At 43.5% G+C, this 22,076-nt stretch overlaps 1 protein-coding gene across 2 annotated transcripts in view; it reads right to left on the bottom strand.

Annotated features, from left to right (window-relative positions):
• The window catches only part of RASAL3 (RAS protein activator like 3), an 80,222-nt gene that overhangs the window by 33,293 nt on the left and 24,853 nt on the right, over nt 1-22,076 (bottom strand). The window contains exons 2-7 of one of the 2 annotated variants that reach the window (XM_068274563.1): nt 16,472-16,581; nt 10,372-10,450; nt 5,992-6,050; nt 3,035-3,105; nt 1,004-1,124; nt 39-137 (exon numbers count right to left, since the gene is read on the bottom strand). In XM_068274563.1, the coding sequence (XP_068130664.1) occupies nt 39-137; nt 1,004-1,124; nt 3,035-3,105; nt 5,992-6,050; nt 10,372-10,450; nt 16,472-16,581 (539 nt within the window). Of the gene's footprint in view, nt 1-38; nt 138-1,003; nt 1,125-3,034; nt 3,106-4,423; nt 4,492-5,991; nt 6,051-10,371; nt 10,451-16,471; nt 16,582-22,076 lie in introns of those variants that run through there. The other variant, XM_068274565.1, reaches the window with a different exon arrangement.

The following is a 22,076-nucleotide window of genomic DNA, read 5'->3' as shown; positions in this document are numbered from 1 at the left end:
TGCTCAGTGGATGAATAAATACTCGCAGTTGCACTCACCTTGTCAGGTTGTACAATTCTGCGGAGATTATCAATCCATCGGTCTCGTTCTTGAACAGAGGAACATCCAAAGCAGCGGCTGCCAGTGGAGGTGATGACCTGTAATACATATATGTGTTTTTAAAACATCTGGCTGACAGGTCTCTGCAGGGGGGTCTGGCCCAATGTAGTTACACCCTGCCTGTCCGAACCCAAAATCCCTGCTTTATATTACGTGTGAGCAATTTAAGAACTCAGCTCTTATAACAGAAAATAAGAGGCAGATATGCCTGCATGGATAGGTACACTGCAGCAGCAAGCACTGCTGCACAAGACTTTTTCAATTTGAAAAGTTAAATTCCAAAGGTAAAACTTGTAATTTACAACATCAAACAACATGATTACTTTCAGCATTTGCCTTAATCAGTTTTAGGATTTAGTTGACCTTTAAATCTATGGAGGGGGGAGGCTCTGGGTCCTATAGAGCCTTCTCGCTCCTCTTGCGGTCCCCTCGTCCCAGAGCTGTCACCCTCAGTAGCAGTACCCGACTGATTGGTCTGCAGGAAGCTTTGGAAGTCTTTGGGAGCCCGAGTGCTCCCGAAGACAGGAAGTTCTGCACTGCACCTGCGCTAGCGTGCTCTCTTGCGTACACATGCTTACGCAGTACAGAGCCTCCCGCATGCTCTGGAAGCTTCTCGCGGCGGGGGATTCAAAAGGAGGTGACATCACTGGAACAAGGGGACCATGAGAGTAACAGGAAGGCTCTATAGGACTCAGAGCCTTCCCTTTCCGTAATCTGTTTTGTTTGTTTTTCTGTTCCTATTAGCCTTAAATTTAGTTACAGTTATATAAAAGCCTAAAAAAATTGCAGTCACTGCTCACACCTTGGTATAAACCAGCTTGTGTAGTTCAAGCAAAATGGATGATTTGGAAAATTGTGTTTATTCATGTTTATTAAAACCTTTATCATCTCCTCTAACATTCACCTCAAAGCAGAACTGCTCCCCCAGAATGCTGCTGTGCAGAGCTCGTATGATGACATCTTTCTCATTATTTAGGTCAAGAATTTCCATACAGCCCAGTGACTCATGCGATCCATGTAGACTCCTGTAATAAACAAGAGGTTTTTTAATCTCCTCCTTTTTAAGACTCAAGACAATACATGTAACATTTACAGCAGTGGTGTAACTAGACTTAATAGGGCCCCCCTACTAAAATGATAGCATGGAGCCCCCTTGGTCCCCCAACTTGATGTGGGTCACGTGATCGGGAGCCGGCGAATGGCAGCAGAGAGTGTTCTGCTGTGAAGCAGCATCTGAAGGCAGGATAAAATTACACACTCCTGTACACATTTTTTTGTGAGCAAACAGTTTTTTTTGCTAATTGCCAACACTTTTGGAGTTTTTTCTCTTGAAGCTGGATCCAGGGACACCAGCTACAGTTTCACTGGCCTTGTCATAGGAACATCAAGCCCCTTCCTTGTAAAATGCTTGGGAATCATTTTCTTTCTGATCTCCTCCAACAACTCTATCCTTTGATGTTGACAAATGGCATGATGATTAATTTTATAAATGTAAATAGGCTCTTTCAGAAACTGTGGTCAACGTGGCACTTATGCTCACACTTTCTGATTTTGCCCAATTGCCAAGAGGTTTTGGTCACAGGTCTCATCTCTCATTAACCAGGTCTAGTCCCTCCCTCTTGACCCTTTAATGCTGCTCTTAGGCGATAAACCTCTAGGATGGAAGTATCCTCAACACCGTCTTGCCCCGCCCCGCTAAGGCAGCCAGGTTGCGCATAGCTAGGCAGCGGCTCAAACCTACATTGTCCTTGGACCTCACTAAAAAAATCATAATTGATATTCTCATATTTGAACGACTGATTCCTATAGTTAACGATACCTTTGAAATATTAACAAAACCTGGCAGCCTTGGCTCTCTTCCTTTGGGGGGGACGGTCTCTGAGCAGCTGTTCTCAATGTGTAGCAATATACATGTCTTCCTTTACATATTCATATGACTAACATGTGTTATAATTTCATGCTTATGCCTCCTAGGCTCAGGATATTTTTGCTGATTTTGATAACTTTCAAACCGTAGTCTTGTTATGTTCTTATATACTCTGCATTTAGGAGTTTTGTAATTTGCTTATTGTCCCAATGGGACGTTTCATAACTGTTATGTTTTAACTACTTGCTGACCGCTCCACGCCAATTGGCGTGAACGTGGCGGCAGCCCCAGGACCACTCCACGCCGATTGGCGTAAATGGCTGGGAATGGGGCTAGCAAGAGAAAGATGTGCACGCATCTCCACCTGGAAGGTGGAGCTCCGCTCGGAGACTGTTAGATGGCGAAACCACCGTCTATAAACATTGTACAGCGCTGCAATCTACAGCAGCGCTGTACTGAGGACCGCCGAGTGACACGGCTGTCCCTCTGGCAGGCACAAAAGTGATTGGCTGTCATAGGCTTCAGCGATCACACTGATTGGCTGGCAGGGGTAGGGATATAAAATAAATTAAAAAAGGTAAAATTTATTAAAATATTAATAAAATAAATATTTATTTAAAAAAAAACAAAAAACAACAACTGGGGAGCAATCTGACCCCACCAACAGAGAGCTTTGTTGGTGAGGAGAAGAGGGGGGAGTAATCACTTGTGTGCTGAGTTGTGCGGCCCTGCAGCTAGGCCTTAAAGCTGCAGAGGCCCAATTAGTAAAAAATGGCCTGGTCACTAGGGGGGGTTTAACACCGCGGTCCTCAAGTGGTTAATGAATGTGACTTTTTGTCAATAAAAACTACTTGAAACTAAATTTAATAGGCTGGTTGATAATCTGTATGGCTGGAGAGAACGGGTATATACAGTTCAAAGGTGGATTGTTCCCACAGGAAGTAGTGGGAGGAATGCTGCAAACTACTGTGACTAACCAAGTGCCCAGGACCGGGTGGACAGCATTACAATACTCTGATGTGTATTAGAAAAGATGCAAGCTGAACAGAACTACTTTCATAGCATTACCTCTCCTCCGGCTGTAGTGGTGATGAACTTGACTTTTTCTTCTTCTTTTTTTGCCTTTTCAAAATTAATCCCTTTCAAAAATCAAGAGAAATATTTAGATACAAGCACCATGTGTTAACATGTAAAAGGAACAGGATATATTTCTGTTGGGTATATGGTGACCTAAGCGCCATGTTATACAGTATATTCCAAGAATTATTGCTGCTTGCTTATAACAAGTGCTTTGCCCTTAAAGAGACTCTGTAACAAAATTTTGAGCCTTATTTCTTCTATCCTGTAAGTTCCTATACCTGTTCTAATGTGGTCTGGCATACTGCAGCCTATTCTAGTTGCACTGTCTCTGTAATAAATCTTATCTTCTTTCCTCTGTCGGGCTCAGGCTGGAATGTGTGGAATGTGCAGCACTGCTTGTCATTGGCAGAAGCTTTACACACCCTCTCCAAGCTCTCCTCTCAGCCTATCACACTCTGGTTAGCAGCCATGTCTTTTGTTTGAAAACACTGCCTAAAACTGGCAATTACAAGCCAGGATTGCAGCAGGGAGTGGCAGAAACAGCACAGAGGGGCCCAGGAGAACATAATGAATAAAGTGGTATGCTTTTTATTGTAAGAATTTTAGAGTACAGATTCTCTTTAACCTCCTGTTCAGACAGAACAAAAAACTCTAAATTTCAGGATCTCAAGTTTCCAACTAAATGAAGCCTAACTACATCCATTTACTGATCCCTTGTCGCATAGTTGGTACTCCTTGGTGAATCTGGGAACAGGGAATGTGTGCTGCTAATCTGGAACTTGCAACCAAAATGCCTCTGTTTCAAGAGGAACTTTAACCACGGCATGGACTTTGTTCAAATCAGTGGCTGATACCCCCTTTCCTACGAGAAATCTGTACCTGTTCTCTAATAGATCATCAGGAGGGTCTTTATGGCTGATATTGTGGTGAAACCCCTCCCACAGTGTGATGTCATGACCTTGGTCCTGACAGTCAACATTGTTGCATTGTGGGAAATAATGGCTTTTCCCAACTGCCAAGCAAGCAGTATCTCCCTCTGTATAGAACTCTCAGCAACAAGCATTCCGTACAAATCACCTGGCAGAACTAAAGATGTCACCACCTGTAATACATTTCAGAATGTAAATCAGGGAGAGGAAAGATTTTACAATGGGCAAACACTGACTGAATCTGATCTATAAATCAATATTGTAAAAAATAAGAAATGTTATTCATAATGTTATTTTTACTACAGTTCCTCTTTAAAGAGGAATTGTTGCGAAAATCACAAAACAAATACTAATAAGAAGTACATTTCTTCCAGAGTAAAATGAGCCATAAATTACTTTTCTCCTATGTTGCTGTCACTTATAGTAGGTAGTAGAAATCTGACATTACCGACAGATTTTGGGTTTCTCCATGGGGGATTCTCAGCATGGCCTTTATTCTTTATAAAGACATTCCCTGAAAAAAGATTTATATAAAGATGCTGGCCAGCCTCCCTGCTCGCTGCACACTTTTTTGGCAGTTGGGCAGAGCAACTGCCATTCACTAGGTGCTTTTAAAAATAAAGATAAGCCCGAGAATTCCCTATGAGAAGATGGGCTAGTCCAAAACCTGTCGGTAATGTCAGATTTCTACTACTTACTGTAAGTGACAGCAACATAGGAGAAAAGTAATTTATGGCTTATTTTACTCTGGAAAATATATACTTATTTGTGTATGTTTACATATATTTTAAATTTTAAGATTTTTGCGACAGAGGTCCTTTAAGTAGCCCAGACCTGTTCCCTACCCTTATTCTATCAAGTAATTACAAACACAGGCAAGTATCTACATAGCCATGTATGCTCCACCAAATAGCAGAATTAGTTGGCCATGTGTGCCTCCAGTTATGAGTATTACGTAGCAAGATGTGCTCCCAATAAAGTAGTATTAGGTAGCCATTTGCGCTTTTAGACAGCAGTTTTAAATAACCATTTGTGTCCCCAAATATTACCACTGGGTCAATCAAATAATGGTATTAAGTAGTCAGATGTCACCCCCCACCCTCCCTTTTCCATTTAGCAGTATTGGGTAATAATCTGTGGCCCCCCTTGAAGATCATAACATTAGGTAGCCAGTAGGGATGAGCTCTCGGAATCGGAACAGTTCCAATTTTCACATCGGAAAATCCCAAAAATTGAAAATTGCACGGTTTTCAGTTCTGCATTCCATTCTGCTGATGAGAAAATTGGCTTCGGAAACAAGAATTTTCAGCAAACACGGTGTTAACACAGTGAAAATTGGATTCGGAAACAAGAGTTTTCTGCAAACCTGGTTAGTAAGGTTAAAATTGGCTTCAAAAACAAAAATTTTCAGTCCACAGTGATGCCAACAAAATGGCTGACAGGGTTTCCCTGATCCCCGGAGGCAACACTAAAGTGAAAGAACAAGTGTTTTTTTCACATGAATGAGGAGTTCAGGGGACCAGGGTATTCCCTGCCCTGGTCCCCTGGACTCCCGATCCATGTGGAAAACCGCTTGTTCTGCCACTCTAACGTAGCCTCCGGGGATTCCCTGGCTGCCATTTTGTTGGTGTCACTGTTTGCCAAAAATTCTTGTTTCAGAAGCCAGTTTTCACTTTCCTAGCCAATGTGTAAGCTCAGTGTTTACTGAAAATACTTTTTTCTGAATACAATTTTCGCTGTGTTAACAATGTGTTTGCTGAAAGTTCTTGTTTCCAAAGCCAATTTTCGCACTGGCAGAACTATTGACTGCATTGACTTCAATAGAAAATGTCTTCTGGAACACAAAAATTGGAACACAAAATTCGGTATTTGCCTGTGGAATGCCAAATTAAAGAAAAAACGGAATTTGGCTGCTCCGATCAACCCAGGTAGCCAGTTGTACCTCCCACATAGTAGTAATAGGAGCCAACTGTTCATTGCAGATAGCAGTATTAGGTAGCCTAGAACAAAAGTTACCTTCACGTTATTAAACTGATTCTTTGATTCAAGATCTGCATTTCCTTCGATGACAACATCTGTAACATAGCAGAATACCAAACTCACATTAAAACAAGAAACTGCTTACAATGCTGCATATACAACTGAATGTGCCATAGGAACAATTACAGGAACAATCATATTAATAAGTGTTACCAAATAAACCACGTCTACTCCTATGCAGGTCCTTCTCAAAAAATTAGCATATTGTGATAAAGTTCATTATTTTCTGTAATGTACTGTTAAACATTAGACTTTCATATATTTTAGATTCATTACACACAACTGAAGTAGTTCAAAGCCTTTTATTGTATTAATATTGATGATTTCGGCATACAGCTTATGAAAACCCAAAATTCCTATCTCAAAAAATTAGCATATCATGAAAAGGTTCTCTAAACGAGCTATTAACCTAATCATCTGAATCAACTAATTAACTCTAAACACCTGCAAAAGATTCCTGAGGCTTTTAAAAACTCCCAGCCTGGTTCATTACTCAAAACCGCAATCATGGGTAAGACTGCCGACCTGACTGCTGTCCAGAAGGCCATTATTGACACCCTAAAGCAAGAGGGTAAGACACAGAAATAAATTTCTGAATGATAGGCTGTTCCCAGAGTGCTGTATCAAGGCACCTCAGTGGGAAGTCAGTGGGAAGGAAAAAGTGTGGCAGAAAACGCTGCACAATGAGAAGAGGTGACCAGACCCTGAGGAAGATTGTGGATAAGGACCCAGATTCCAGACCTTGGGGGGCCTGCGGAAGCAGTGGACTGAGTCTGGAGTAGAAACATCCAGAGCCACCGTATACAGGCGTGTACAGGAAATGGGCTACAGGTGCCACCCGCATTGCCCAGGTCAAGCCACTTTTGAACCAGAAACAGCGGCAGAAGCGCCTGACCTGGGCTACAGAGAAGCAGCACTGGACTGTTGCTCAGTGGTCCAAAGTACTTTTTTCGGATGAAAGCAACGTTTGCATGTCATTCGGAAATCAAGGTGCCAGAGTCTGGAGGAAGACTGGGGAGAGGGAAATGCCAAAATGCCTGAAGTTCAGTGTCAAGTACAGGTCAGGCGCTTCTGCCGCTGTTTCTGGTTCAAAAGTGTCTTGACCCGGGGAATGTGGCACCTGTAGCCCATTTCCTGTACACGCCTGTACACAGTGGCTCTGGATGTTTCTACTCCAGACTCAGTCCACTGCTTCCACAGGTCCCCCAAGGTCTGGAATCGGTCCTTCTCCACAATCTTCCTCAGAGTCCGGTCACCTCTTCTCGTTGTGCAGCGTTTTCTGCCACACTTTTTCCTTCCCACTGACTTCCCACTGAGGTGCCTTGATACAGCACTCTGGAAACAGCCTATTCGTTCAGAAATTTCTTTGGGTCTTACCCTCTTGCTTGAGGGTGTCAATGATGGCCTTTTGGACAGCAGGCAGGTCGGCAGTCTTACCCATGATTGCGGTTTTGAGTAATGAACCAGGCTGGGAGTTTTTAAAAGCCTCAGGAATCTTTTGCAGGTGTTTAGAGTTAATTAGTTGATTCAGATGATTAGGTTAATAGCTCGTTTAGAGAACCTTTTCATGATATGCTAATTTTTTGAGATAGGAAATTTGGGTTTTCATGAGCTATATGCCAAAATCATCAATATTAAAACAATACAAGGCTTTGAACTACTTCAGTTGTGTGTAATGAATCCTGGTTTAAAACTTCTTGCTTAAAGGGACTCCGAGCACAAAAAAAAAAAGAAAGTTGTACTCACCATGGGCTTTCTCCAGCCCAGTGCTGGTCGGGAGGTCCCACGCCGGCGTCCTGGCTCCTCTCCTTCTCCCCGCTCCGGAATGGCTGGCAGGCCGCAGCCCGGGCGACACTCTCCCGAGTGTCGGGCTTCTTCTTCCGCATATGACGCGGATTACGTCACACGCCGGCCGCCTCGCGTCATCATGGCGGCCGGCGTGAAAGTACTGCGCATGCGCGCTTTGTTTGCGCATGCGCAGTACTTTCACGCCGGCCGCCATGATGACGCGAGGCGGCCGGCGTGTGACGTAATCCGCGTCATATGCGGAAGAAGAAGCCCGACACTCGGGAGAGTGTCGCCCGGGCTGCGGCCTGCCAGCCATTCCGGAGCGGGGAGAAGGAGAGGAGCCAGGACGCCGGCGTGGGACCTCCCGACCAGCACTGGGCTGGAGAAAGCCCATGGTGAGTACAACTTTCTTTTTTTTTTTGAGCTCGGAGTCCCTTTAAAATATATGAAAGTCTAAAGTTTATCAGTATATTACAGAAAATAATGAACTTCATCACAATATGCTAATTTTTTGAGAAGGACCTGTAATTCCTATAATAAGCCAGTGCAAAACACTTGCATAAAAGCAGTACTCCATTGTTACCAAAATGTCAATTGACTAAAGTCAGATCACTGAAAGATTACCACAGGGAAGAGTTTACACTTGTCTCTGTGGAAAACGCACACAAATATTTACTGTAAATACTATGCACATTTGCCTGTATTTAAAGCGGAACTGAAGTAATAAAAAAAGTGTTTCATTTACCTGGGACTTCTGCCAGCCCTTTGCAGCTTTCCTGTCCCGCGCTGGTCCTCCACAATCCTCCGTTCTCCCGCCGCCAGCCACTTTCGGTACTACAACTTTGTTTACAAATTAGCTGCTCTACTAAAGCAGCCAACTGACACAGACAAATTACACTGGTGATTAGTCACAGATGAGGGGAAACTCTATAAATATATACAGGGTGCATTTCTCTATGTTTTCCCTCTGTCCTGCGCAAGAGTTCAGGTCCACTTTAATGATCCGGTGGTAGATCGCTAAACGAAGTTCTGGGAGATCTATACTGATGCTTGATGTTTGACTGAGCCCAGATGCACACATAACATAACATGAAAAGCTGCGTTTTATGTTGACATTGTGAGCGTTTTTGGTGCGTTTGTGTAAGTGGTTTTGTTTTTTTACCGCCGATGCGTTTTTCAAGCATTTTGCGTGCATTTTAATGTGTTTGTGGTTCGCATCTGAAAAACGCATATGTGTTTTGTATGCATTTTTAATGAGTTTTCATTTTGCATTTTATGAGAATCACTAGGAAGACAACAGGAAGTGGAAATCACAAAACAATTTTTTAAGCAAAAACACATAGAAAAACGCATGAAAACCGCATGCCATTGCGTTTCCATTGACTTTCATTATGTGCGTTTTTCATGCGTTTTGAAGATCATGCAACAAAACCAGCGTTTTTCAAAACGCATGCATCAAAAACACATGCGCTTTTTTATATGCATTTTTCCTGTGGCCCATAGAATTCTATTAGCGGCAAAAACACTGTGTTTCTGCAATGCTAGCGTTTCTGCTATGTGTGCACCTAGCCTCGGACTACCGCAAATGGTGGCCCTGAACGATAAAGATCTAGCATGTGTATAGGCCTTCAGGGGATTGTATAACGATTCTTAAGAACAGGTTCATCTATTGGTAATGCTTGTGTAACGATTCTTAAGAACAGGTTCATCTGTTGGTAATGCTAGACAGAGATGGCTAGCACTGATGAATGAGTTAGCATTTCCGGCAGGAAGGAGGTGGTAAGTTGATTCTACTTTACTACATTAAGCCTTAAAGAGGAGCTGTCAGCCAAACTATCTCAGGAAAAAAAAAACAAATATATAAGTAGATAAATACTTGCTCTACTTACATAACATATGTATTGCACTGTCCACGTTATGATTCCTGTGAATTTTATAAAGGAAAAGTAGAGAATCCTATTCTAGACAGTTTCCATATTTACTGTGGCTATTTTGAAGCCAGTCGTGATGTAATATCCGCCCTTAGTCTCCTCTGCCTGATTTGCCCGCCCTTCACTATAGAAAGTGCATTGTTTCAGCCTGAGAAATTTTGGCCAATCAGAGAGGAACAGAGGTGAGGGAGAGGAAAACAGGAGGGAAAGAGGCTTCAGCCAATCAGGTTGCATTAGTTACTGTAAGTCTGAGGGGAAGTACAGAAGCAAAAAAAAAAAAAGACAACCCAGCATGCCCTGCAACTTCTCTTTTGTGTACCAAATTTTCTGTGTACCAAATAAGAGTCATGTAAACTGGGGAATGATCATTTATCAACAAGAAAAGTAATAGTGATTTTAACTTTTGGATTGCCTGATTAACATCCTCATTACTTGTTTACCAGATAAAAATAAAGGATTGATTTTTGATTTTATGCCCGATAGTTACTCTTTAATAGTTAACATGACAAAGTATGGACCTGTTCTCTGCCCACAGGCAGCTTGAACAGCTCACACATCGAGATAATCCTTCACTTCCTGCACATTGTAAATCTGAAACATGAAAGTCATGACATTGCTATAAATCCCAAAGTCTTACCTGCATCAGTCTTATCTGACAGCAACGTCTCATTACTAGACACACAGCTACCAGCCCGACTTCGAGTCCTGAATGCTTCCTGTGTAGGGCAGACACAATCAGACACCGCTTTCTCTTTACACAGCAGAATCTCGTTATAGTAAACTGATATTATGCAGTAAATCTCTGGCTTTAGTAAAGTCTTATATATATCCTTACAAAAAAAGGACCATCTAGGACCCACCCGTTAAATATATTCAACCAAAAATATATCCAAACACACAGATACAGTGGGATGCGAAAACTTGGGCAACCTTGTTAATCATCATGATTTTTCTGTATAAATCTTTGGTTGTTACGATAAAAAATGTCCGTTAAATATATCATATAGGCGGCACGTTGTGGGCTTCCTCTGCATCAGTCTAGCTGCGCATACAGCATCTCCTTGTGTAAAGTGCGCAGGATGGTTGAACGATGCACAGTGACTCCATCTACAGCAAAATGATGTTGTAGGTCTTTGGTGCTAGTCTGTGGGTTGACTCTGACTGTTCTCACCATTTGTTGCTTCTGTCTGTCCGAGATTTTTCTTGGTCTGCCATTTCGAGCCTTAAAGTGAACCTCCGAACTAAAAATCGACTCAGCAGCACTGAAAAGGCTTTGTGTTTCTTTAACAGTTTCACAGCATTAGAACTTTGTTTCTCTTATACAAGCCTCATTTTTAGCTGCACAGAAGAAAACTGCCCGGGCTTTTTTCCCCTGATGCTGTGCAAAGCATGATGGGATTTCTGATTTTGTTGTTCTCGTTCTGCTGTTTTGGTGCAATTATTTTTTTTTTACATTTTGAATTTGACATTTGAAGCCTAGCGTGTGCAGCTGGGACGGGTGATCAGGACACAGGATAGTTGGAACTGTGTCTCCTGCTCCTTGTCACCTCCTTTCAACCAAAAAGATGGCAGCCCCCATGAATCACAAACATTTGCCTGTTCTTTTAAAACAGGGTGGGTAAGAGATTATATTATCTATCTATTCTAATTAACATAACTAATATAATCTTGATGACAGTATGTTTGTTTAGGCTGAAGTTCCCCTTTAACTTGAGCTGAGCCTGTGGTCTTCCATTTCCTCAATATGTTTCTAACTGTGGAAACAGACAGCTGAAATCTCTGAGACAGCTTTCTGTATCATTCCCCTAAACCATGATGTTGAACAGTCTTTGAGACCCCCATGTTGCTACTCTTCAGAGAAAAACAAAAGAGGAGGGAAACTTACAACTGACACCCTTAAATACTCTTTCTCATAATTTGATTCACCTGTGTATGTAGGTGAGGGGTCACTGAGCTTACCAAGCCAATTTGAGTTCCAATAATTAGTTCTAAAGACATAGATAGAAGATAATAGCTACGCTTCTGTTTGTGCTTGTGTTTCTTCCAGTATAAAACAATCAATGGGTAAAACAACACCCCCCGTCAGGTGGGGACTCACCGGATGGTGCGGCCTTCAGGGCTCGATGTTGCATTTGGGGTATTGGCCACCCCACAGCCTCTCTGGCACTTCCCGTCCGGTCCTTCAGGGATTCAAGTTCATTACCAGCTGTATATAATACCAGCTGTATATAATAAAAATGGAGACTCCTCATCGCGTAAAAGTCTACTTATGACTTTATTCGTTTTTTTAAAAGGTATGAACTTTTTTTACGTGGTGATGAACTTGAGTCCCTGAAGGACCGGACGGGAGGTGCCAGAGAGGCTGTAGGGTGGCCAATACCCCAAACGCGACATCGGGCCCTGAAGGCCGCACCATCCGGTGAGTCCCAACCTGACGGGGGTGTTGTATTACCTGTTGATTGTTTTATACTGGAAGAAACACAACAAGCACAAACAGAAGCACAGCTATTATCTTCTATCTATGTCTATGAGTGGTACACACACTGAATAGCAGCTCTCCACACCTGTTACATGATATAGGACTCTGTAGTGTGTATGTGGTGCTTGTACATGGACTTTTGTACGAAATCTTAACTGACTCACAGTACAATTTCCTTGAGGATTGAGGAGTCCTCTATATGAGTGCAGTTTTCCAAGTGTGATTTTATTCTACCTTGTGTATATTGAATACAGCAGCACACTATTGGTTATTTGGTGCTTGTACATGGACTTTTGCATGAAATTTTAAATTGATTTACAGCATTAATTCCTTGAGGATTGAGTAGTCCCCTATATGAGCGCAGTGTTCCAAGTGTGATTCCATTCTATAATAGTTCTAAAGGTTTTGGAATCAATAAAATGAAAACAGTGCCCACATTTATGCACCTGCCTAATTGTATTTAAACAATTATTGTGCACTTTCTGTAAATCAAATAAACTTCATTTCACTTCTCAAATATCACTGTGTGTGTCTCCTATACGATATATTTAACTGACAGTTTTTATTGTAACAACCAACGATTTCTACAGGAAAATCCAGACGATTAACAAGGTTGCCCAAACTTTTGCATCCCACTGTAACAGATTCACTCTTTATTTCTTGGTTCCTCTAAAGCTGGCCACTAATGATAAAATCTATTTCATCCAATCTTACCATTTCTATGTAATATAAGGTAACTGCCTAAATTATCCACTCAATATACTCACTCAATTTACCGTTATGCTACATAGATTTGGTAAAATTGGATGAAAAAGATTGTATCGTTAGTGGCCATTTTTAGCTTTAGATACAAAATGTAGGTTCAAGATCTGGTGCACAAAGCAGAATTCCAAATCACAAACAAAGCAGCCTGACACGTGTTTCACGGCTAAAAGCCGCTTCCTCAGAGGCAAGCGGTATGCATAAAAATCAAATGTGCACCAAAAAATGACAACCAGTCTTTGATATCATGACGTGGATTATCCACGTGGAAGCGTGCTACAACGGGAGACAAGATGTAGGTGCAATACAGCCTTGCTAGGCGTGCATGAAAAAAGGGCACAGTGAAAAAAGGGCTTGGCTTGATAATTAAATGGCGCGGGTGGATAACGAAATCTGATAACGATAAACATTGTTGTCAAACTTGGCTAACGATAAATATCATTGTAATTACAGACAGGAAATAATAATGAAAAGATATTAACGTTAAAAATCGTTAAGTAATACAACAATACAGCTTAACCCAACCCTACCACCACACAGAGCCCTCCCCTGGTGGTGCCTAAAACTAACAACTCCCCTGGTGGTGCCTAACCTTAATTAACCCCCCCCCCCCCGATGGTGCCTAACCCTAACCACCCCCCTGGTGGTGCCTAACCCTAACCACCCCCCTGGTGGTGCCTAAAACTAACCCCCCCCCCTGGTGTTGCCTAAAACTAACTGCCGCCCAGGTGGTGCCTAACTCTAACCACTCCCCCTGGTGTTGCCTAACCCTAACCACTCCCTCTGCAGATACACCCTTTTACACAAACAAACGATAATATCTTTGATAAAGTAAAATTTGTACATATAAATGAAATAATATGACAAAAACGATAACGTTGCAAGCTTCTAAAACGATAACTACTTCAAAAACTATAATGTTCTAATGTCGTTAACGATATTTATCAAGGTGCCCTTTTTTCTGCTTTTTTCGCCGTATTAAGGATAATTGCATTAAAGTCTATGGCGGCACCCTTTTCGTCCACCCTCGTCCTGCGCCCTTTTTTCCTGCTACCCTTGCTAGTGTATGAAGCAGGATGTTGTCACAAGCTTGGAATCTGACAAGAGCTTGTTACATTCTTTCGGGGGGTCTGTGCTCGGCAACAGTGGACCGGAAGGCGGTGTGGGAAGCCTCTACAGGATCCAGAGGCTTCCCTCTTCTTAGGTAAGTATTTGACTTTTGACCAGAGGTTTGCTTCGGGTGCACTTTAATAGATGGGTGGAAGCACAGACAGAAAACTGCGGATGGCAATTATGAAAGTCTGTACCGCAGGAAGTGTACAGTGATAAAGCTCCAGGACTAAACACTTAAAGGGGAACTGAAGAGAGACGTATATGGAGGCTGTCATGTTTATTTCCTTTTAATTAATACCAGTTGCCTGGCAGCCCTGCTGGTCTATTTCTCTGCAGTAGTATCTGAATAAAACCAGAAACAAGCATGCAGCTAGTCTTGTCAGATCTGACTTTAAAGTCTGAACCACTGAAACACCTGATCTGCTATATGCTTGTTCAGGGGCTATGGCTAATAGTATTAGAGGCAGAGGATCAGCAGGGCTGCCAGGCAACTGATATTGCTTAAAAGGAAATAAACATGACAGCCTCCATATACCTCTCTCTTCAGTTCCCCTTTAAGGTGCCCATACACCTAACGATTTTCCCGCCGATATACAGCCGTTTCGATCACAGTGATCGAAACGGCTGTGAAATCGCCGCGCATACCGCTGACAGAACGATGGATTTCCGTCCGAAATCCATCGTTCCCGTCGACTCACGTCGATCCATCCGTGCGGAAGATTTTTTTCGAACGCCGGCAGGTCGGGAGTGCGTCGGTAGCGGCGCTCGAATACCCGGCGACTGACGCAATACAGCGGGTATACATTACCTGCTCCGCCGGCGCGAGTCCCGCTGTCACCGCTGCTCCATCTCCGCGCTGGTCTGGTCTTTGGCATGCTTCACTTCTTCCTGCCCGGCAGGAAGTTTAAACAGTAGAGCGCCTTCTACTGTTTAAACTTCCTGCCGGGCAGGAAGAAGTGAAGCATTCCGGAGACCAGACCAGCGTGGAGACGGAGCAGCAGTGTCCAGGGGACTCGCGCCGGCAGAGCAGGTAATGTATGCGGGGCGGGGAGCGGCGGCAGCACCATCACCACCACCACCACAGATTGTGAACGGTTTCAGGCTGAAATCGGTTCACAACCTGTTTGCAGTAAAGGTGGCCATACGATCCCTCTCTGATCAGATTCGATCAGAGAGGGATCTATCTGTTGGTCGAATCTGATGGCAAATCGACCAGTGTATGGCCACCTTTACACACTGATAGCACCAGTTCTGTAGCTGAATGCCTACTTAGGGCTAGGAAACATTTACCTCTAGTGATGGAGCTTTTAGCAAACAAAGGATATTTGCCTAAGCGTAGGTTCCCAGGTGCAATAAAATGACAGTGTTCACACCGAGATTCCTCCTCAACCTTTGATTGCTGTCATGTCTGGAAGGTACTGCATGCATCTGTTTTGGCTGCCTGTTGGACATTTTCTCAGCATGGCAGCATGGTAATAGCTCCTTCTGCGACAGTACTATGCAAAATGTTGCAGTCAAGTTGAATGTGCAGTGATGCCATTTTTTTTTTTTTTTAATCTTGCTGCTTTTCCCAGCGCTAGACTGATCAGTGCCTTAGTTATGGCCGGGGCCAGCGCTACCATAGAGGTAAAGGGGGCAATTTCCCCAGGGCCCCAAGTGCTGCTGGGACCCCCAAGTCTCCCCCAGGGGCATAGCTACAAATCACTGGGCCCTTCTGCGAAACTTTGGATGGGCCTCTCCCCCCCCTCACTTTCTGTATACTAAACTGAGAACCAATATTATTCAATTGGCTAGTGCACACTTGAATGTGTTTTTCTTTTCCCAGTGCAGATAAAAACTGACAGCAGTGAAACACTGACTGCATGCATCTTCTCCATCAATTACATTAGCTCCTGTGATAAAATGTGCAAGTTTTCACTCTCCCCTTTATTTGTGCTCCCCAGAGCCCCTGCAAAGTTTTGTCTGCAAAGCAGCTCAACTGCCCCGACATGCTGCTCCATCCGTTCTCCGTGTCTTCTGCGCTCACTGCGTCTTCTCCATGACCTGTCTCAGGTAATTACGCAAAAACATGCACCATGCCACTGAGAAGAGGCGTCCCTACGAGGATGAAGATGAGAATGCACAGACTGGAGCAGCACACCGGGGCAGGTGAGTCGCTATGCTGACAAAAAAAGTGCATGGGCCCCAGGGAATACAGCAAAGTTGAGGAGAGAGATCTGGGAGGAGGGTGGCAGTCGACTCAGAGACCCAGGGGGTAAATATGCTGCTGGGTGGGCCCCCAGGTTAATCTTGCCCCAGGGCCCCATTGTGGTTTGAACCAACCCTAGTTATGGCTGCACCCAATGGGATCCTTGTTCAATACTAAAATGATAATAGACCTTACCTGTTCCTCTCCTTTTGTCTGCAAAAGCCGCCCATCTACCAAGGAAAAGTTGGCAACATCCCAGACGGGAACATCTTGTGTGGAGATGGGAGTGGATATGACTGGTGTCTCTGAAATATACATAAATGTACATCAAACCGGGAACCATGTGCATAAAGCCACTGCTGAGAATGTGAGGGCTGCCAACTATACGTACCAAACCTAGCTCCTTCCTATCTAAATCAACTTATTTCCAGATACCATCCTATACGCAATCTCTGCTCTACTAACAATATTCTCCTGTCTTCTTCCCTGGTCACCTCTTCCCACTCCCGTTTACAAGACTTTTTTCGATCCTCTCCCCTCCTCTGGAACACTCTCCCTCAACACATCCGCCTTTTACCCACACTTAGGCCTAGTGCACACCAAAAACTGCTAGCAGATGCGCAAAACGCTAGCGGTTTTTGAAGCGTTTTTTATTATTATAAAACGTTTTGCTAGCGTTTTGTGTAGCGTTTTTTTGTGTAGCAGATTACAGATATTGTTACAGTAAAGCTGTTACTGAACAGCTACTGTAACAAAAACGCCTGGATAACCGCTCTGATCTGGCGTTTTATCAAGCGTTTTGCATTTTTCCTATACTTAAAAATCAAAAAAATGCTGCAGCCCGGGAGTATGCGTTTCTGCAAAACGCCTACCGCTCTGGTGTGCACCAGCCCATTGAAATACATTACCCAAGCGTTTCCACATCTGCAAGCGGTTCTAAAAATGCTACCAAAACCGCTCGGTGTGCACTAGGCCTTACTCTTTTTAGGCACAATCTGAAAACTCACCTCTTCAGGCAAGCATACTCTCTTACCTAGGACACCTTGCCCACTAACCACCATTTCTACCACCCCACACACAGCTTCCCTTTACCTATTGTCCTATACCTTAAACCTTTAGACTGTAAGGCCTTTTGGCCAGGGATCTCTTTCCCTTTTGTCTCACAATGCTGTGTAATGGGTGTACATACCTCCCACCTCTGTGTAAAATATGTAGTTAATTTGTTCACTGCATTAGTTGTTATCCACTGTTGTCTTGTATTAACTGTTGTATTGTTTATTTTGTATTGTTATACCCTGTATGCTGTTGTACAGCGCCACGGAAGACGCTGGCGCTATATAAATCAATAATAATAATAATACCACACACTTCATTTGTGATCACTTCATTGTACTTTAGAATTAATAACAACTATGGATTCTATGAAAAATCAAACTGATAAATTAACACCAATACAGGATTGCGTGGAATTGAATCAGTCATTTTAAAACATTGAAAAGATAATTTAAGAATATTTGTCATGGTTTTAAAAATTGGAAGTTGCATAAGATCGCATTAAAATCTGGGTATGTGTGACCAGTTATAAAATAACTCTGTTTCATTTTTAAAGGGAACCTGAAGTGAGTGGGATGGTGGCTGCCATGATTATTTCCTTTTAAACAATACCAGTCTACTCATCTCTTTGGCTGCAGTAGTGTCTGAATCACGCACACCTGAAACAAGCATGCAGGGAATCTTGTAAGATTTGGGTCCAACCAGCAGATATGCATGTCTATTCAGGGTCTATGGCTGAAAGTATAAGCAGCAGAGGATCAGCAGGACAGCCAGGCAATGTGCATTGTTTAAACGGAAATAAATATGTCAGCCTCCATATCACTCTCACTTTAGGTGTGTTTTAATTTTTACGAATAGGCATTGATGCACCGAGGGCAGTCATTGCCATTTTGGATCAATACTGTATTTCTTCATCAGATTCAGATTTGATTTCTAGTACAATATCTGAGTGGAATGTACAAAAAGTGCTCCCCCCGCCGCTGATTACAATTTTGCCTTCTTGAAACAGAAGGTATTTGTGATAATTTAACTTTAATCTTTAAACTGGGGATTTTGTAGTCCCCCCCCCCCTCCCCCCCAAACAGATCAAAATGTATCAGCTGCCTTGATCACTGTTCAGATGGATTCTCTCTTGAAATTAGGTAAAGGACCACTATCGCAAAAAAAAGTTAAAATTTAAAATACATGTAAACACATACAAATAAGAAGTATGTTTCTTCCAGAGTAAAATGAGCTATAAATTACTGATCCCATATTGCTGTTTTTGACTAGTCCATCTGTTCATGGGGGATTCTCAGTATGTCAGTTATTCAGGGGCGCCACGAGGTCCCAAGCAGACCAAGCGGTCGCTTGGGGCCTCACGTTTTTAGGGGCCTCGGAGGCTCCGTGACGTCATTGTGATGTCACACTGTTGCCTGCAGGCCGCAGGCCCCGCAATGACGCCGCGCAAGCCAGTTCACAGAGCAGGGCTACGGGAAGATGGCTGCCGCCGAAGCCCTGCTCTGGAGACTATTTGTGTCTCCAGTACAGGGCTTCGGGCGCCATCTTCCCATAGCCCTGCTCTGCCTGACTGCCAGTGCGGGTCCGCGGGAGACTGCAGGAGGAGGAGGAGCAAGATCTCCGGGGGAGCTGCGTGCCAGAAGCCGGCCGGAAGAGAAGACTTCTGTCAGGTGAGTACATTCTTTTTTTTTTTTTTGATGAAATATATGGCCCAACTGCATTTATTATCTGACAAAATGTGGCCCAACTGCGTTTATTATCTGACAAAATGTGGCCCAACTGCGTTTATCTGATGAAATATGGGCCAAATTGCGTTTATTATCTGATGAAATGTCGCCTGAACTGCGTTTATTATCTGATGAAATGTCGCCTGAACTGCGTGTATTATCTGATGAAATGTGGCCCAAACTGCATTTATTATCTGACGAAATGTGGCCCAACTGCGTTTATTATCTGACGAAATGTGGCCCAACTGCGTTTATTATCTGACGAAATGTGGCCCAACTGCGTTTATTATCTGACGAAATGTGGCCCAAACTGCGTTTATTATCTGATGAAATGTGGCCCAAACTGCGTTTATTATCTGATGAAATATGGGCCAAATTGCGTTTATTATCTGATGAAATGTCGCCTGAACTGCGTTTATTATCTGATGAAACGGCGCCTGAACTGCGTTTATTATCTGATGAAATGTGGCCCAAACTGAGTTTATTATCTGACGAAATGTGGCCCAAACTGCGTTTATTATGTGATGAAATGTTGCCTGAACTGCATTTATTATCTGCTGAAATGTGGCTCAAATTGCGTTTGTTTCTGCTGAAATGTGCCCGAATTGTGTTTGATTTCTGCTGAAATGTTGCCCGAATTGCGTTTGTTTTCTGCTGAAATGTTGCACAAATTGCGTTTTATTTTCTGGTGTCTGGAGTAACTGTTGCTGCATTTATTATTTAATGGTCACAGTTGGCTATATTTGCTGTGCTACGGTTACGCTCCGCCCATACAATGTCATGTCCATGCCCATGTTTCGGCGGTGTGCGCGCCGCAAATACACCCACGCCAATTTTCCGTGTCCCCGCCCCGATCCCCCTTCCGCTCCACCCACATGCCATGGCCTCGCCCACTTATGCGGAATAGCCACACCCATTTTTTGCAGCGGCGCAGATAGGGCCACTTCCTACAGTCCGCTAGGGGCCATAAAAACCTTAGCTGTACCCCTGCAGTTATTCTATACAAAAGCATGTCCTGGAAAGGATCTATACAAAGATGCATGATGCCCCCCTCACTTGTTGCACACTATTCTAGCAGTTGGACTGAGCAACTGCCATTCACTTTGTGCTTTTGAAAGTAAATAAAACTTTGAGAATCCCCCAATCAGAAATAGTCCAAAACCTGTCAGTTCTGTCAGATTTCTACTACCTACTTTAAGTCACAGCAACACAGGAGAAAATAATTAAGAGCACATTTTACTCTGGGTTGTTTGTATATAATGAGTAGGTTTTCTCTTTATTTCCTCCCACAGCTCAAGAACATGCTAATAGTAATATACCCGCTTTAAGATCTGAAATGTTCACTGTAAAGCACTGTAGAACATGTATCAAAGCTTTATGAATGTGTAAGTAAACCAACTACTGGCTGCTTTGTACATTTCAAGAACGTTGTTGGCTCGATAGAATTTGAAAACTTTCCTAGCATGAGCATTCCTGGAAACCTGAAGTGAAAGTGAAACTCACATCAAGCTCTCTGACAGTCAGTACTGGTGCACCCCAGGGCTGTGTGCTTTCCCCACTGCTCTACTCACTTTAAACCAATGACTGCATCTCCACAGATCCATCTGTTAAAGGCGTTCTGTGGGGGTTTCTAAAGCGAAAAACTGCCACTTACCTTGGGCTTCTATGAGCCCCATGCAGCAGTAATGTCCCACGATGTCCTGCTCCCATCCGCCGTTCCCCGCAGCCTGCACCAGGCTATTATTCGTCTGACATACAGGCGAATAATGCGCGTTGCCGTGCCTCCGCTCGCGTCATCTGAGGCTTACTGCGCAGGCGCAGTACAACGGAGCCTTGTACTGCGCTTGCGCAGTAAGCTTCCGATGACGCAGGCAGAAGCGAGCGGGTGCGCAGCCACTCTAGCGCAGCCGCAGTTGGATCCCATGCCGCTTAGACCGGGGCTGGCGGCGGAGAACGGCAGATGGGAGGAGGACGGCGTGGGACATTACCGCTGCACCGGGCTGATAGAAGCCCAAGGTAAGTGTCCGCTTTTCTCTTCCACAACCCCCCACAGAACCTCTTTAAGGTTCTGAAGTTTGCAGACGACACAACAGTAGTTGGTCTCATACAAAATGGGGATGAGTCTGCATACAGGCATGTGGTGGGACAGCTTTCCTCCTGGTGCAGCAGCAACAAGTTGGAACTAAACGCTCTCAAAACTATGGATATTATAATAGACTTTAGGAGAAATCCCCCCAAGCACCTCCCCTTAACCATAAATGGATCCACAATAACCCAAGTAGAGTCATTCAAGTTGCTTGGGTCCATGATCTCAAACGACCTAAAATGGGACAACAACACTGCCACTATTGTCAAGAAAGCGCAACAGAGGATGTACCATCTACGGCAGCTGAAAAAGTTTGGCCTACCTCAAAATCTAATGGTGCAGTTCTACACTGTAATCATCGAATCCACCATAACATCATCTATGACTGTATGGTTCGGCTCCTGCTCAGCATTAGAAAGGAGGAGGCTGCAGCGCATCATCCGATCAGCGGAAAGGATAATTGGCTGTAGCTTACCTTCAGGATCTTTACGCTAGCAGGTGCAGAAAGAGAGCGACCAAGATTGCCTCTGACCCCTCTCACCCAGTTCACTCCATCTTCCAGCGCATGCCTTCTGGAGTAAGATTCCGGTCAATCGCTACCAAAACCAGTCTAGACAAAGGAACAGCTTTTTTCCTCAAGCGGTAGCCATACTTAATGCTTAGAGCTGCTAGGACTTGAAAGTAATCAGCACAGAACTGAAAATGAACAATTCTCACATTGCTTACTGCCACTATACTTATAATGTCCTTGACTTGTAATATACACACTGTCTGTCCTTGTATTGTTTTTGTTTGTGTTTGTTAAGCAACTGCCAAGACAAATTCCTTGTAGGTGCAAACTTACTTGGCGAAAATAAATAAATGTATTCTGATTTATTTATTCTGATTTATTCTAAGGCAGGTGCCTGGTGTGATTGGGGACATATACACACGC

Source organism: Hyperolius riggenbachi, chromosome 3, assembly GCF_040937935.1.
Source record: "Hyperolius riggenbachi isolate aHypRig1 chromosome 3, aHypRig1.pri, whole genome shotgun sequence".
Classification (NCBI taxonomy): Eukaryota; Metazoa; Chordata; class Amphibia; order Anura; family Hyperoliidae; genus Hyperolius; species Hyperolius riggenbachi.
The sequence above is the reverse complement of the archived record's forward strand: the minus strand, read 5'-3'. Positions and strand labels throughout refer to the sequence as shown.